Genomic DNA, 17,912 nt, shown 5'->3' with positions numbered 1-17,912 from the left:
ATGGCTGGCTCTAATGATTTATGTTTTCAGAATGTAAAAGCAGAAATATGACAAGTCAGTGACGAATTACACTGTAGAGCCCTTTTCCTGTGTATTGGCAAAAGCTTCTAATCTTTTTCCCACTTCTTGGTGTTAAGTTTTAATCTATTGCAACATTTTAAAGTGGTGATCATATTTCCTTAATTAATCTCAAGGTGAGGAACAGGGAAGAGGAGAATTTGTCAGTGAGTAACAGGAGGTAATTTTTTGTTTAAATAAATGTGCAATGTGAGGAAATGCAGGGAAGGGAACAAGGTTCAAGCCCTTTTCCGTGTTCTCATGTGTTCATGTTTTTTTTTATGTGTTCATTCATGCATTTTTTTATGTAGTCTTGTGGCTTTTCTGTGTTCATTGGCAACTTTCATGAAAATAATCAGAGTTGAAGCTGTCATAGATCTTTATATTAATATCTTTAAACCATGCTAATTTATACTTCTATGGTGATTTTTATCCAGAAATGGATTCCTTCCAAAAGTTTTACTTCTGCATAAGAAAATTAAAATAATCAAAATACATTAGTATCAAAAATGTGTTCATTCTATACATGATGCATAATGAAACCATTCTGTGTAGTTAACCTTTGAAAGACAGGCACAGAACTGTGAGTTCACTGAGAACAGGTTAATGAATTTTAAAATGTGCATGAGACAGTGGGTTCATGGGAGCAAATGAAAGTTGTTTGATAGGCGCATTGTCATTGTGAAATTATTCTTTAATAAAAGTTGTTCAGTAATTCAATCACTGTGTTTTAAGAGATGGACTTAAACCAATCAAATAGTCTAGTCATTGGATTTCTAAGAACAAAATGGGCTTCTCCTTTTTCAGGGATGTTACTTCATAATAATAATTCTGTTTTCTAAGAATTACATCCAGACCAATAAAATTTTCCTTCAGTTGGTTCAGCTGTAGCTACTCTCACAAAGTACAAGATCACTGAATTGTACAGAAGAGGTATTTGGGCTCCCTGTATGTATAATGAGCATAATCAAATGTGTTGGTATTAAGGCTTGTTGAGAGGAAAGTACTTGGTTTTGGTTATTGTATCAGGTTAAGGTGTTCCCTATCACTTCATTGAACAATACACCCACTCTTATGTGCTGGACTGTTTAAATGAGTGTCTAGACTAAATCATACTGAATGAATGATCCCACATGTGTGTAATGCAGATTTCTCACAATATAAGTTATTTTCTGAGGAGGTATGCATGTATTAATTAAACACTAGCAGTATGAAAAAAGGTTACAAGATCATAGTGTTTTATCTTTGCCAATCATATCTGTTAATTCAGCTGCTCTCTGTAGTACTCCTTCTAGTATATTATATAGCCAAACTTCAGCTATTAGAAAGAATAGGATTTTTGCATCTCTTCTATGAGATCAATTCACAGTCCAATAATCCTAACTATCAGCTTGTATTTCAGGTATTTTCACACAATCACAGAATCACAGAATTGTAGGGGCTGGAAGGGATCTCTAGAGATCATTGAGTCCAACCCCCCTGCAAAGCAGGCTCCCTGCATCAGGCTGCACAGGTCGGCTTCCAGGTGATTCTTGGCTTGTGGTAGTAATGATAATGGGAGGATGGTTGGACTAGATGATCTTGTAGGTCCTTTCCAACCTTGTGATTCTATGATTCTATGAATGTCTTGAGAAGGAGACTCCACAACCTTCCTGGGCAGGCTGTTCTAGTGCTCTGTCACCCTCACTGTGATGAAGTTCTTATACACATTTGTGTGGAACTTCCTATGCTCCAGCTTCCTATGCTTCCTATGCTTTCTTGTAGTACTGGGGGTTTGTCTCTTACTATCACATTTTTGCTGTTTGTAGTCTTACCTTCTGTTTGTCACTCTCTTTTAAACTCCATTTTGAATTCATAATTATTTTGAAAATGATTTATGAATTGATGAAGACCGTTCCACAGGTAGCTAAGTATTTTTTTTCTTATGTGCTTAGAGAGGGAAACACATGATAAATTCTGTGGCTTGTATTATGCTTCAAATATAATAGCGCTGAACATTTTTTGTAGTTTTAAATTTCACTCTGAACAACCGTTCATGTTTCTTTCTTTACTTGATACCTCTGTTTATACAGTGATCATTCAATTTTTAGCTATGTCTGTTAAAAAATTTTAGCTTGTGCCTTCTCTACTCTGTTTAAATGGTTTTATTGATTTTATTTACTCTTAGCATCTCTGATATTCTTTTCCATTCCATTGAAGCACAGTGATATTTCCTTAAGTTTCTAATACTTTTAAGCTTGTGAGATGCTACTGAAATTGTACTTACATTGTTATAAAGGGAGAATAATACTGTAGTAAATCTCTTCCTGTTGTTCTAAGCTGTTTGGGTTTTTTGTCATTGTCATTCTTTGCAATTCTAATTGAATTAGTATCATCTGTATATTTCATAAAAATCGTTATTGAAGATACTGGGTTGATGACATTTAGAGCAAAAACAGACGTAGCATCTCCAATAATAAATTATCATCTATAATATTTTATTTTTATAAAACAATATAGGTGTAATTTTATCAAAGCCACCTTGAATAAACATTCTTTTGTGCATTTTAATTACAAATAGATTTTCCAGTTGTGTTGGATATTATGTTAAAAGAGCAAAAGCGAGCATCTTCTTCATCTAATTTTGCTGACTATCTTTTTAAAAGTCATATTTCTCAAACATGATCTGTTTGTTGAAGTCTGTGCTTCTGCTTCTTGTTTGTAGTTTTAATATCCCAGAAATGAGTTAATGCTTTTTTTCTTAAAATAGTTGTTGCCCGATTTTGCAAGGTAAAATAATCTTTAAATGTGAATATTATTTTCTTATGTTTCTAATCTCTCCCCTAAATTTTCCCATTACCTCAATGACAACAGGGAACTGTTAAGATATGCACATATGTATAGGACAACAGTCAGACACCTAGGTCACTTATTTTTTATCCCCTCACACCTTTCCTTGATGCAGAACAGCCTTAATAGCAGATGCTTTTCATTTTCAGGTAATGATCAGTGAGCAAGAAGCAGAGAAAAATAGTGAGATTCATGTAGTAGTAATTCCCTGACTGCCCCTATAATAGCTGAACAGTCTGCATCCAGACATGAAAAATTATTTGATTTTTTTTCCCTAATTTCTCTTCAAAACTTAGCGGCTGATGAGGAAACAGGTGATTCAGAGGTTTAGAGGCAAAGCCTCAAAAGGCACTGCCATCCCTGTCTGCAGACGTTTATTCCACACAGATCTTACACTCTGTCTCCTTTTTTTTTTCAATTTTTCGTCAAATATGGGAAAACATCTGCAACCAGAACCCCAGAACCAGTAGACTACAGAGAACGGTCACAAGTGTTGTTTTTTTTTTCCCACACTTAGTGAGTATTGGATTTACTTAGTTGTATGTAACAAGAAAAATAGAGCATGGTGGAATGACATACAAACATACTCAATTAGAAATGTGAGGTCATGAGCCTGTATGGTAAAGCACATTTTAGATTTATCTAAGCGTGGGTCTCCATAAAAGTTGAGGCAGAGTAGTCATGGCACCAGGACAATGCAGCTGGAATACATGAGTCTAGAAGCTCAATAACTGTTCACAGTATTATGTGGTAAGGTAGATTAATGTGCATCTAACATTTTACCGGCTTGGGCTACTGCTTTGCAACCGCACAGTTTTGTACTGTGTGTTTAAATTGTAGTGTTGATACCACGCTGTCCTTTCTTATCAGGCAGAAGCATTTTGAAACAGAAGTCATCAAGGTGACAATGAAAGTAGAGCCTCAGTGTTACCCTCTTCTTTCTCAAGACTTCCTAAAATCTGCGTCTGGATACAAATTTTCCAGACTGAGGGTGCTGAGGAATAGCCATTAAGTATTACTTAAAAGTTGTCAATTCAGCCAGACTCTGGTGGTGAAAAGAGTTTACTTTGTGAGGCAGCCAGATAGAGGGTGAATGTGACTTCATGGGAATGAAGTCAAAGCAAAGCTGTGTATGTTGCTAATAGGTCTATCAAAACTCCCAAGAATGATGATGTGATAGCCCAGGCTTTGAAATGGCCAGTGAGAACCATTTTAATGGGGAAAACGTTTCTTCTAGCAGGTAATAGCTGTTGTCTGTAAGCTTTGTGTTAAAGTGAAGGACTGGATTTAACATATCACCTAAATTGTTTATGCGTGCTTTACAGTGGCTTTAAATTTCATTAAACGTTTTATAGAATTAAATGCAAGAAGGATTCAATGAGATTTGAAGAGTGAGAGAGCAGTGTTACAAGACAAAGGTTCCTGTGAGAGATATAGAAACTGTTAAAATCTGTTCATTGAGAAATGAACTAACCCTAAAAATATTGTCTGTGTTTGAAAACCAATTGGTAAAACTTCACTGAGTGCAGCATATATATGTATATGTAATGCAAGTTTTGTTTTATCCAGTCTTTATTTGTCTAGGGTGTAGCCATGCAGATCCCAACATTTTAAAAAGAGAGCTTTCTTCTTCATTTCATTATTCAGTTACTTTAATGGTTGACAATAACATAATCTGCTTGATTTCTGGAGTCATTAATCTCTAGTTGTTTAATCTTGTCAGTGTCAGATAGGAGAAGGTTTAACAAGAAGCCACATGGCTAGCTCAGTCTTTCAAAGGCAGAATTGTCTTTTGAAGAGGAATGAAGAAGAACCTAAAGTCTTTTAACTATTTGAATAAGTAAGATCTATCACAGGATATTCTTGGAGAGTCTCTAGAATTGCCATACAGCAGGATTTAGCTCTCGGAAACTAGACCTTTCTAGCTCTGGAAATGAGCCAAAAATACTTTAGTGCAAGGAAGCTCATAGAGCTGATGTAAAAAATCTTCCAGTGTCTGTGTTCAGGCATCATCTGGCCAAGAATCTCAGACATACAAGTGGATATGCAAGATAATTACAAGATACTTTCCTTATATGTATTGTGTACTTTGTATGGCAGATATGCCCTGTTACTCCAGGATACTAGTTTAGTAAGATAATGTAGAAAATTTACATCCATTATTATCTGTTGACCTATAGTTTGGATTATAATCTGCCTCTTATTTCCTTTACTTTAAAGATTAGAAGACTTTTTTGCTGGCAAATAAGGATCAAAAAGGATATATCCATAATTATTCTAGATCTAAAGTCTTCAAAAGTCAGTATCTTGCCTAAAGGGCTGCACAGTTAAAAAGAGAGCCAGCTTTTGTAATCATTGGCTTGCATTATGTTTCTGAGTGTTGACTTTGCAAGTAATAGTCTTTGTCTACCTCTTGTTTTTATTTTATTAAATTAAGTAAATTATAAAGGGCAGAATTAACTGCAGATTCCTATAGAATGTCTGATGAAATGAAAATAGAACAAATTGGATAATTTTTTGTAGTGTAGTGTCTCTCAAATTCTCCAGGACGGTTACCAGTAGATTTTGGTGAGTAGATGATTTTGATAGATGGCTCAATAGGTTTTTCCTAACGTGGCTGCTGAATAATTAATCAGAAGAAAAAAAGAATGCTTGGAGACATAGCATGGAGGGAAATACACATTAAAGAAATAAATTATTTACTAAAAAACAAAAGAGAAAATGAGCATTAGAAGAACACTGTGCAAAATTGAAGTTTATTTGCTATGAAATAGCTAATCAGCCATAGAGCTAGCCTTGTGTTAAAGACTGAAAAGAAGTAGAAGATATCATGAGAGAGTGTGGTAAATCCACTTAAATATCTGGATTTCTCCAAAGTTCAACAATGTTCACATTTAGTAATCCTACTTTATCTCATTTTTAATTTTAAACATACCACTCTGAATCATATCACCGTTACTTACACCCTTATTGTACAAATATTTATGCGTTATTATCTGTAGATTATTGAGCAGTTTGCAGAGTTTATTCATTAAAGTCAGGTTAAGCAATTTTTGTAGCCCATACAGAAATACTTCCTAGTACTCTTTAAAAAACAGTTTTTACTCAAGAAAAATATGTTTATTATATATGAAATAAGTCTTTTGAAAGGAGCCAAATGTTATTTATAGGCATATAAATAATGCATATTTTTATAGCTATGTATATATATAAATGCACTGTTTATACTTTAGTTATTTTAGTGTTGGTATTTTCCATGTTTTTATGGGAAATTTTGCGACATGATTAAAGAAAATATTATGCATGCTATCTATATGTTTATCTATATGATTGTTTAGCTCTAATAGGTAATTACAAATACTTAAAATGAATCTTCTAATATGTGCTTGCATATTATTATATGCATATTATATTGCATATTATTATGAATGAGCTAATTCTCTAACATCTCAAACTCATTTTCTGTGCCAACATTCTGGATATCTTCCTCAGCCATTGAAGGAGTTCTAATGTACTGTGTATGTTCCTGAGATATGTGAGAATAAATAGTCTAATATGAGCATAAACCCTGCAGGGTCTACATTGGTGTTTTTTCTATATTCTTTCTTAGCAGCCTTGCATAAAAAATGATGTCTGCACAGAGATTGTCGCTGTTACATTCTAATGACTCTAGCATTGAGTCCCTTGTTGCTGTCATGTTGATCAATCAGTTTGACAGTGATGAAAACTTTGAGATTGTGAACTTTTAAAGAAAGATGTAGTATACTTGGTATCCTTTCAGACAGAAATAAGAGGAGTTTTCTAGCCTGAAATATTGTAATACAAATTAAATTTTGAACTGCATTATAGATTATTATACTTTTGTTTCTTGACACATTATGCTGGAATACTTTTGATAACAACACTGAAATAGCATGAAGCTTTTCAATTTTGTAATGGAAAATAGTTCTGGTGTGCCCCGTATGAACTCAAGTAATTAACTTAGGAAAACGAGAAAGTCCTTGAGTACCAATGTAGTATTTTATGGAGTAAGCACAATGTGTCTTCGGTTTGAGGTCATCTTATTTCTATAGCAGACACTGAAGATTTACCCACTCCCTCTTCAAAAATATAAATGTTCTGTCTGTGATATCACATGGGTTTTTTTTTTTTTAACTTCATATGCAATTCCTATGTGAGATAAAATCACAAGCAGTGAAACTGATGGTGAGTAGAAATTGTTAACTTTGCAGAAATGAAGATATATAGAAGTCCTTATCATTCCCATTATCTCTTTTTTTACATCTACACATACAGCATTTCAGTTTAGGTTCCCACACTAATTTTGTAACATCAGTTTTTTCAAGTACTGTGAGGGAAATAACAAAACTGAAGCAGAAGGAAAAAGAGATTAATATTCAGCCTGAGAGAAGTAGCTTGTAAGTGTATTACTACTTACTAGTCCTTTTCTTGCTTTTTTATGAATAGAGCTGTTTTTCATTATGATGAAAATGCTGTCTTCAGAGAATGTCACAGTTCTGGCCCGGTTTGGCCCAGTTCCATGACTAAGCAGGAGGGGGGACACATAGACACATGCCCTGGGAAAGAGGGAAAGTGGGAAGGGAAAAGGTGGGCAGATGGTCCTCAAAACAAAACAGCAGCAGTGAGCTAAGGGAGGAAGCTGATTTACTAAATATGATAGCAGAATGCGAGATAATACAATACAAAATAATTGAAATTGAGGCTAGTAAATCAATTAAATAAGAGAGAGAATGTCAAAAAACCAAAGGCCTTACTCTAATGCTGGAGGTGAGATGGCTAGGGAGCACACACTGCAGTGATGAGCAGGAAAAGAAAGGGTAACAGTCTTGTGACTGCCAGTCAGTTTTATCTTTCCCTGCGAATGGAAAATGGAAGTGGAATATTGAAGTCTTCTGGGAGCTGTAGTTCTAATGCTCTTCTGAGAAAGGCACCTGGAACTATCAACTGTCCATGGACTGGAGCATTAACTCTTTAACCCCCACTGCACTACATGATGTTATGGTGTGGAATATCAACAGGAATCATAAAACCACAACAGAGAACAACAGGCATATTTCTGTATTTTCTACAAGGATTTGACTTACTTTGTAGGAAGTTAGTATTAAATCCTTCTGCAATTATGGGTTTTATACAGTAGGTGTAGAGACTAACTTACAGTTTCAGTACATTTAAAGATGAATATTTTCATCTGTAATCTAATCTTTGCAGGGATCTATATGTCTGTGGCCAAAGGTAATTATAAGTTTTTAAATGCTTGTCTTTTTACAGGATTCTACATTTCATACCAAACTCTTCACTATTTGAATCTGTGGAGATGTCCTTGTTATATATAATGTCAAATGTTAAGCTTCTCATGGCTTGTTTAAACAAGTTAGTATCTGCAGTTTGGTTTGGATGATGCAAAATGCTTAGATTGTATTTGATTTATTTCCATATTGGAATTATTAGCATGTACTCCTCATACACACGGAATACATCACTGAAATGCTTTAGATTCAGAAGAACCTATGATGGTTTCTCAAATTCAGCCAAATGCATGTTCTTGTAGTAATTAAAACTAGAATAAAGGGACAAGCACATTACTTCTTAATGCTAGAATCACATATTTAACATTTTAAGCCCTGACTGGGTGAAGGGAAGGATTTTATGCCTTGGTTTGGGCCGGGGGGATGTGCAGGTGAATCATACGGAATTTATTGAGATGAGAGCCTGAATATCTTTTTTATTATTATTATTTAGTTGATTATTGAATTGGTTGCTGTTTATTCAGATGTGCCAGTGGTTGTTTGTTTCTGGGTTTTCCCACAAGGTCTACTCTTACATTTTGAGGAAATGAATAAAATAGGGTTAAAATGAGGTAATTACCGGTATGGTTAAAGGGGCCTTTTTGTTTTTATCTGCATATGAAAGAAGTAGAAAATTGGAGATCTTCACAAAACAGTGTAGAACACTCACTATTGAAATTATGTTCCTTTGGCAAGGTGCATGGAAAAGATTTGAAAAAAAAAAAACCATAAGTGCTGGCAAAATTTGTAGGAATGTCGGAAAAAAAATTGGAAGTGTTGGCATAAGAATTCTTTAGAAATCCTCACTTATTCACATGTGAATGAGAGTAAAAAAGCATCTGTCCTCTTTTATGCTCACTGACTAAATAAAACTAAATAATTATATTTAGCGAAGTATAAAGTATTCAAAACAAAAGAACTCTGTCTGCCTTTGGCTTTCTTTGTTATTTGTTCTACTACACTAAAATATTGTGGTTGAATATGGGCATACATTGAGAAAAAGCAGTGACTATAAAAGAATATGAAAGTTTTGAAAGAAGATTATCTTAGTTAAATGCAATGGAAAAGATGGAAAAGATCTTTGGATCCATACACATTCTTTTACTCAGCCAAGTACAGGTAAATTCTAAGATCCTGAACAATTTTTATCACTGTAATTATTTTGTTCTCTCACATGGAGGAGTAATAATGCATGTTAAGGTCCTAGTTCTCTGGACATTTAGTCATGTTGAAACTTAAATGTGTTTTATATAAATCAGTTAAGCTGCTCGTATCTGTTATGTTTTAAAGTACTTGCCTGTTTGAATGGTCAGAAGGATCATTAAAAATTGTTTATTTGCTTAATTTGTTTATTTTTCTTTCTGTGACCAAATGTAGCTATTCTTCAATGAAAACAAATAGGAACCTTTAAGCAGAACTGAAAATCAGTCTTGAGTGGCTCAGTAATTATCATACTTTTTGAAAGGATAATATATGACCTAAATAAGCATTTTTGTTAATAAATACAATGAAAAATTATTTTGATCTCTTAATTCCCCCTTATTTTTTTTTTTTTAACATGGGTGTACCGTTGTACTGTTTTTTTTTTTTTACTGAAATCATACTTGTTTCACACCCAGAGCTGTTAAAAATAAGAGCTAGATACATTATATCATTGCTGTGATTTACAGTCAGTAGAATTCCTAATTCCTTTGGTCCTTTATGTTGAACAGTTCGGGCCGTGGTACTTGCCTTGATAATGAGCCTCCCAAGCGTGACTTTCTTTATCCAGCTGTGGCCCCAGGTCAGGTGTATGATGCTGATGAACAATGTCGCTTCCAGTATGGAGCAACATCCCGCCAGTGTAAATATGGGGTAAGAAGTCTTAATCCTTACGCTGAGTGTTTTGCTTAGTCATTTGTATATATTTCTTTATAGCATAAATTTTTAGTTAGATGCACTAGTGGGTTGTGAATTCCCAGCATTGTTCTATCTGGTACTATCATATATAAGCAAAGGGTACATTTTAATCTTTATGCTGCATCTTTTGCTTGAGTCATTTGTGTATGTATTTTACACCCAGGTGTGTGTCTAACAGTGAGCTGGAGAAGCATTCTTGAATATTAGGATAGAAAGGAGCCCAGAACATTTGATCCTGCTCCTTGTAAAATATACTACAAAAGTTTCACTGATTTCAGTTGGATGGGATCACGTTCATGCTCTATTAATCTTGACATATGAAATCTGTTTTGTTGACTTTTCAGTTGAAGGTTATGTTTTGAAGTTACATTTGTATTTGTATCGATTTGTCAGGTCTGTTTTATTTTTTGCTGACAATGAGTTTGTTGTTTCTTACATTGTTCAGAGCTCTTTTTGAAGAGAAGAATAATTGATTATAGGAACAGAGTAACATGAAGCTAGACTGAATAGCAACTGAATAGCTAAGTACTAACAAGGCTTTGGCGGCAAGTACCAGTGTGCAGTATTGAAGGCAAAGAAATTTACAGTAGTAGTAAAAAGCTGCATACTTAATATTTTAGGGCATTATGCAATACATTTAGAAGTATTATTTAAAGAAAATCTTGCAGCCCAAAATACATAGTAAAATGGTGCACTCTGTTATACTTACCGTTAAATAATCCACTGACAGTAAATTAAAAAACCTTAAGTGTTTTAAAAATACAGAGCTTTACTAATATTTTAGTTATTGATTATTCAAATAAAACAATTGTAATCATGAAATTTACTCTGTTTACTTCTCTAAAGGCTAGCTCCAAAAAAAGTCCATTAAAGGGGTATTAAATAACTTAGCTGATAAATATGCTGTTTTTCTTGGGATGCCTCCTTGGCAGATAGCATTGTGCAGAGGATTTTAAAAGCTGTACATAGCTGGCTAACTAGCTTGCAGGGTCTTCTGTTCCTGATCCTCATCAAACCTGTCTTGGCCTTTATTGTGCCTCTGTAAGTTCTCACTTCCCACCACTGTTCTCTAAGGGCCTTGTTTCCTGTCATTACATCTAAAATTTTTAATCTTTTTTCTTACAAATTCTCATACATACTCTTTATTTTCAAGCTAAGGAAATCTGTAGGGATTTAACTTGCTATTTATAGCACAGCCTTTAGAGAAACATTGCATTTGAAAATGCAGACAATTAGAAGTACTGAAGATGTAGGTAATTACAGGCTCTATGAAGTCTGCTTTCATTTTTTATAAAGTTTTATAAAGGGATTCTCCTATACTTCAAAAAAAAAAAAAAAATTCTATATCACAATATTTCAGAAGCCTGGTAATATCCAGAAACATTATCTGCCATAGCTGTAATTTTCTGAAAATGCCATCATTATGATCAAACAGATTTGAAGTAATAACATTGAAGGGAAAGAACACAGAGGGAAAATATTCACACCAGAAAAACATTTTGTTAAGAATGAGTATTTAGAACTGAGTAGTGGAACTGGATGGCAATACTAAGAAAAGTTAAGTTAAATTTTCTCTTCTACTCTTTCACTATCAGAAGTGAATAGTCAGTACTTTGAACGTTTCTTTTTGAAATAATATTCACATAATGCTATAAACAGTTCGTGTATCTCAGTCTAATGAACATGCAACTGTAAATGGAAAAACATAATAAAAATCCTTAACTAACAGCGTATCTGGTTGATATAATGACTTTTTTCTAGTGGTCAGCCCTTTCTTATTGAAATGCCTGCTAAAAAGGAAGAAGTATAGCAAATTTTCCAGGAAGGATGTTTAGTGGCACAGAAAGAAATAAATTCTAAAACAAAAAGAATTCAGAGAAAATTTGTTGCTGTTTCCTCTTGCTCATGGTTTTTACTAATTTGTAATAGCAAGACATAGTAAGAGAAATTGTCAAACTCTCAGGTCAAAAGAATTAAAATTCTCCTTTGGGCTCTGATATAAGTGTCAAGATGGCATTTGGTGATTTAGAAAATATTCATGGTCTTTGGAATTCTGTTCTGATGTATGTCTTGTTAACCTCTAGAAAAACTACCTCTTTTGGCCATATAGCTTTGATGACGATCTGTATTCATTGCTTTTTTTTTCCCTGTATTTCCACATCCAGTTCACTGTATGCTTATTCTAACTGTTTGTTGTCTTTTGTTCATAAATTAAGTCCTAATTCAGAAAAACTTTTTTTTCATTTAAATACATGAAGGTTTATCCCTCACTTAGGAACTTCAGGTATTTGAAGAGGTGTTTGAATGATTAAGGCGTAAGAACTCAAAAGACTGCTCTTCTGTGTGTGTTTACTGACAAGGAGCTCTGCAAAGCAGAACTAGGCCTAATGGAACTCTCTGTTTCAGTCACTTATGAGCTAAACTCTTCCAGCAAAAGTATTGCAGCTGTTCATCATATTTTCTTATGCTGTTCAGCACATTGCCAGGCAAGAATTCAGAAAGCTGTTTTAGCATATTTATGATTGTTTCCAAATAGGTAGCAATTTTCTAATGTCAAATTTGCATTGTTCTTTATGTTTTCAAACCATCTATGATACAGGAGCACTTATATAGAATTTAATTCAAGAAATAGGTAGTTTGAATAAAGAACTGAGAGGTAATGTGACAATAATTAAAGATATTTAGTCTGCTACAAATAAAATGCCTCCTTTTTTATTATTTTGCCCCATGACATCAGAGGTGGGTGTTGGTGGTATGGAGCAGAGATTGACTTCCTGCCAGTATTCTGTTAGATTTTGTTGTTGTGTAACAGATGGCAGCAGTGGGTCTGACAAAGTGACGTCTGATGTGGCAGTGTGTAGAGAGCAAAGGTGTGTCATTGAGTTCCTCATGTGGAAAATATGGTACTTATTGACATTCATTGATGCCTGCTGACAAACCACATTCTGGATGGTGATGCACAGCTGTCACACCATGAAATGAAGTGCATCTTGATCAGGTCGTCCATTCAAATCAGCAGATTACAACCAGAGAACTATAGACAGAGCTGAATATCAGCTTAAATGCATTGGAAATGATGGTGGCAACACTGAAATATCACAGAGTTTGTACCAGATGGATGCCACGAGTACGCACACAAGAATAGAAAGAACTCTGTACACAAATTTATCAGGATCTATTGACCCAACATGATGCTGAAGGTTTCATTTTCCTTGATAACAGCACTACTGGTGATGATACATGGTATCACCACTCCAAGCCAGAGTCAAAATGGCAGTTCATGTGGTGGTGACATGTGAATTCCCTGGCTGAAAAAAAAAAAAATCAATATGCAGCCATCAGGGGTAAAGAGATGTGCACTGTGTTTTGGGAGAGAAAAGAGGCTATTCTTCTCCATTTCCTGGAACCTGGATGAGCCACTGACTCTTGACTGCCACATCATGGTGCAGACTAAGTTGAAGAACTGAACTTCTAGAGTGAGGCCAGAGAATATGACAACCTTTCTCTCGCAATGCAATAATGTCATGGAGCCATATGACAGTCTTGACTGGACTGTCCTAACACACCCACCTTGTAGTCTGGATTTGGCACCTTCTGACTTTGATCTGTTCAGGCCATTTAAAGATGGACTGCACAGGCAACATTTTCTTAGCAATAATGCCATCATAACATCTGTGAAACAGTAGGTCACCTCCACTGTGGCAGATTTTTACAAGGACGGCATGCAGAGTCTTGTTCATTCTGAAAATGCGTAGCTAGTGGTGATGATGGTGTTGAAAAACAGTGTTCTGTAGCTGAGAATTTTCTCTATCAAGGAGCATTATTGTGTTCTTCTTAGCCATTGTGGTGTTGACGGAAATAAATAGGAGGCATTACTTTTGGAGTGATTTACATGCTTCATTCTAAAGATAAACTTTTAGATACAGAAGAGTCTCAAGTGTTTGATTTTCAGTGAGCTAGATTATACTGGTGGAAATTTCACCATACGCTACTGGCGTGTGGCTTTTTTTCTAATGGTGATGCATGCTTTCATGTATCTTAGTTGCAATGTTGTGGGAGATTTTGAGGGTATTAAGAAGAATGCGAGTTCCTCCAGGATGATGCAGTGTGAATTCTCCTCTCCTGACCGTGAAGTATGATTCACTTATCCTGTACTCTGTGTCTCATGTGCCCTGGTAGTTCAGAAACATATGCAATCATTTTATTCAAATGAGTGTAAAGAGAACTTCTTTTGTTGATTCCTTACCTTCTTCACATTTGTACATCTGCATGATTGGTTCTTGGCTGTCTCTAGGTTAACTCAGGAAGGAATTCCAGTCTTCAATTTAAATGTCTCTGTTTTATGAGTTTAAATAATATCTGTAATATGCCTGACTGTAACTTGCAGATTCTGTGGTTCATAATCATGTTTTGCTTTGGAGCTGGTTCCCACAGTTTTAGGACAGGAGCTAAAAACCTCATATATTTTAATAGCAGTTAATATTTTATGCATGTGATTGATTTTGCTGTGGTGCATTTTATGATCTGAGAAGCTCTTGGGTGCTAGCCTGAATTTCAGAGATAGTTCTTAAAAATTCTCTGGTAAATTTTTTCCATTTTATCCTTTTCCACCTTCACTGGTGTCATTGAGCATGTGGAATAGAGGAATGAGACAGTTGTTACTTTGAGTACATGGCTTCGCTCAAATCAGCAGAATTTTGTATTTCATACTGGAGCTTAATACATCAGGTAATATATTCTGGTTTATGACAGATAGATCTCTTCTTTGTCATAATCTAATATAATCTTACAGCTTAAAAGTAAAATACTTGCTTTTCTTCACATTTTGTAACTGCATTTTGACACACTATGAACTTTAGTTCAAACTATGAACTTACTGCTTGTAAACAGGAAGAATGAGGGAACTTTGTCAAAATAAGACATTGCCTCCTGGCTTCTGTTGATCCCCTCACTTTAGTTGTCTCTAGGAAGTTTTTAATGAGTTCTGGGAAATATCCATAAAGCTAATCACCGTTAACAGAAAGTTACTCAGAAGGTGTCTTCTGCAGAACTACAGAACACGGAGTTGTTATACCTTCGCTGCTTCCTAATTTCCAGCATGCAATTTCAGAAGCATAATAGTTTAACTGAGTTATAATGAGCAAAACAAACCAGCATTTATCTGGTCAGCTAACTTTCAAATCCAGGAAAGTAAACAAATTGACATACAGAGTAGTTCTGCCATATTTCTTCTAAGACAAACCAGCATGAATTTTGGTTCACCCTTGTGATTATGTGATGAAAATTTTAATGTTAATGAATTGTGTTAAACACTGGCATGATTTACTCCACATTTTAATTAAAATTTAAATTTAAATAAATTTAAATACAATTTAAATACAATTTAAATAAATTTAAGAATAGCTTTTTAGTGTGACCTGGGGCTTTTATAAGTAGGTAAAAGCACATTCTGGAAGCTATTTTTTTCCAGAAGGGAAAGAGGGAGGTGTATATTCCCCCTAGACTACAGTGTCCCTTCTTTTCTCTCTCTTGTTCATGCTGTGACAAATATTGTGCATTTAGTTGAACCCAGAAGTAATAATGGCTCACTTTTTTCTCACCTGGCTTTGTATGTCACACCATCATTAAGTTGCTCTTTATTTGGTGCTTGTTAGCAATGCAGAAGTAGGTCAGTCATGCTGACTTACATTGCATTGCTCACAAATTGCAGTTTTAATATGTGCATGCATGGAGGAATTGCCAATCTGATCTTAATATTCTTTCTTAACAAGCTTTCCATTATTCTCTATTTTGTAAGGTTTTGTCTACAAAGTACAAAACCGCTAATCAGTTTTAAAAGTCATTTGCATTTATAATGATTAAAATTTTGAACTTTTCTTGTGTAAGGACTAACAGAATTATACTGTAAGTAAAAACATTTGAAACACATTCAGGTTTATTCTTAAAATTAATCTTTTCTTTAAGATTAGGATATGTATAGAGAAATTCCAAAAGCTTTCCTCTTCCTGAATCCTAAGGTGGTTTTACATCATTGTTTAATCTTAAAAAAGTTTCCGCAGTACTGCCACCACAATACTGTCCTTCTTTTCTTCTTTCCTATGACTGTCTTATCTCCACACTTACACTCTCTTTCTCCCTCTCTTTCTCCATCTCTTTCATTTTTTTTTCTTTGTCTCAGAAGGGTCACAGAAATCCACACACAGTGGATCTTATTAAAGCTATTTGAAAAGGGCAAAGGGTTGCCAATGATCAAAGGAGGAGTAGTGTCTTAGAGGTTACGAGAAGCAATAGTGAGACTCTGGGTTCTATAATGTGGTTTGAATAATGATGGGAAGGGTTGCATGGTTTCAAAGGGAAGATGCTACTTGGAAGGCAATTGACCTTCTGGGACTTCTGTAGTTTCCATAAGGTTCACATAAGCACCCAATGTTTAGGAAAGTATGCTGGTAACATAATACAAATGTACAACTTAAGCTACAGACTTTATTTCACATTCTTTCAGCATGTTGTTATTCCTAACATGCTGCACCACTTAATAAGTGTTTGGTAGCAGAGCACTAAAATGGTAACTTTTGGGTGCTTATCTGAACTAAATTTGTCTTTGAACCTTCTGGAGTTCACCCATAATATAATCAGCCTTCTAGTTTTGAGTGTGTTGCCATCAGAATTTCAGCAGTGAGGCTGCAAATACTCTGGGCTGATACTTTTCAGATCTGAATTATAAGTTATAATTTAAGCAAATAATTTTATGCTGTATTTTAGCAAATGCTCATCAAGAGGTGCAGCATATTATAGATGAAATACACTGAAGAAACATAAAATTCTGATCAACTTTTTTAAAGTTTATGAAAAAAAGTCCCTAGATTTCTGGAGTTTAGTATGCATTTTGAATATGAAACCCCTGAATATCATAGTTGATATGCATTGTAAATATATTTTCTATCTTATTTTTTTTTTACCATAGGGGCCAAACTGCTAACTTCTGTTGGAGGCTTAGTGTTGAAAGTTAAAAGCAAAACAGCACAGCAAGTAGACCTTTGCTCATATCACTGAGTTTTCATTGTGCTGTATCACCATTTATTATGATTATGATATAGGATGCTTAGATGTTACATAATTTGCAATACTTATATGTAACTCTGCAAGACAGAAGAGAAAGAGGCTCCATCATTGATAACACTTAGGCAAAAGGAAGATAATTTGATTTGCTGTTTTTTTTCTCTAGATTGGTTCAGCTTTGTTTAATTTACTGCAAATACAAGCATCTGAATTCCAAACTGAAGTCATGGAGCCCTAAGATACACCGTTACAGGTTGTCATCTATCTTGTCTTGATCTTGTGAGAGGCCTCAGCTTCAGTTTATGTTACCTGGATTTTTAGAACACTTTCCCTTGTTTCCTCTACAAATGAGTAGCTACTGAATACACACATGGAGTCTGACTTTGAGATCATTGATGAACTTTCAGATTATGCTTCTTTTTGTTAGTTTCAGTAAAATATTCACACAATTTAATGTTCACGAAAGATCTGTTAGCCTCATCTTATTTCCGCCAATGAAGAAAAGGCTACCCTAAAAGGCCATCACCTTACATAAGTGTGTGAGTGTGTACTTGTGCATGTGTGAGGAAAAGCAGTATTCTTTCTACTAATGATTTTTGGCCTGATCTTTCCAGGGTAGTTTCTAATAGGTTTTTCAGCCTGATTTATTAAAAACAGCTGCTTAGAGATATTATAGATATGATAGTGGTAATAAGGAAATACTTCAAATCAGTAGTTATGAATTTGAGGCAATATGAGGTAGTGGGTTGATAGGAAGTACTG

The 17,912-nt window shown here is 34.7% G+C and overlaps 1 protein-coding gene across 4 annotated transcripts in view; it reads left to right on the top strand.

Annotated features, from left to right (window-relative positions):
* The window catches only part of ADAMTS6 (ADAM metallopeptidase with thrombospondin type 1 motif 6), a 159,417-nt gene that overhangs the window by 78,399 nt on the left and 63,106 nt on the right, over nt 1-17,912 (top strand). For all 4 annotated transcript variants that reach the window (XM_046905563.1, XM_025144948.3, XM_424749.8 and 1 more), the window contains exon 11: nt 9,905-10,046. In XM_046905563.1, coding sequence (XP_046761519.1) covers nt 9,905-10,046 — 142 coding nt within the window. The remainder of the gene's footprint in view (nt 1-9,904; nt 10,047-17,912) is intronic.

The sequence above is a fragment of the Gallus gallus genome, chromosome Z (assembly GCF_016699485.2).
Source record: "Gallus gallus isolate bGalGal1 chromosome Z, bGalGal1.mat.broiler.GRCg7b, whole genome shotgun sequence".
Lineage (NCBI taxonomy): Eukaryota > Metazoa > Chordata > Aves > Galliformes > Phasianidae > Gallus > Gallus gallus.
This window is presented reverse-complemented; position numbering and strand designations above follow the sequence as displayed.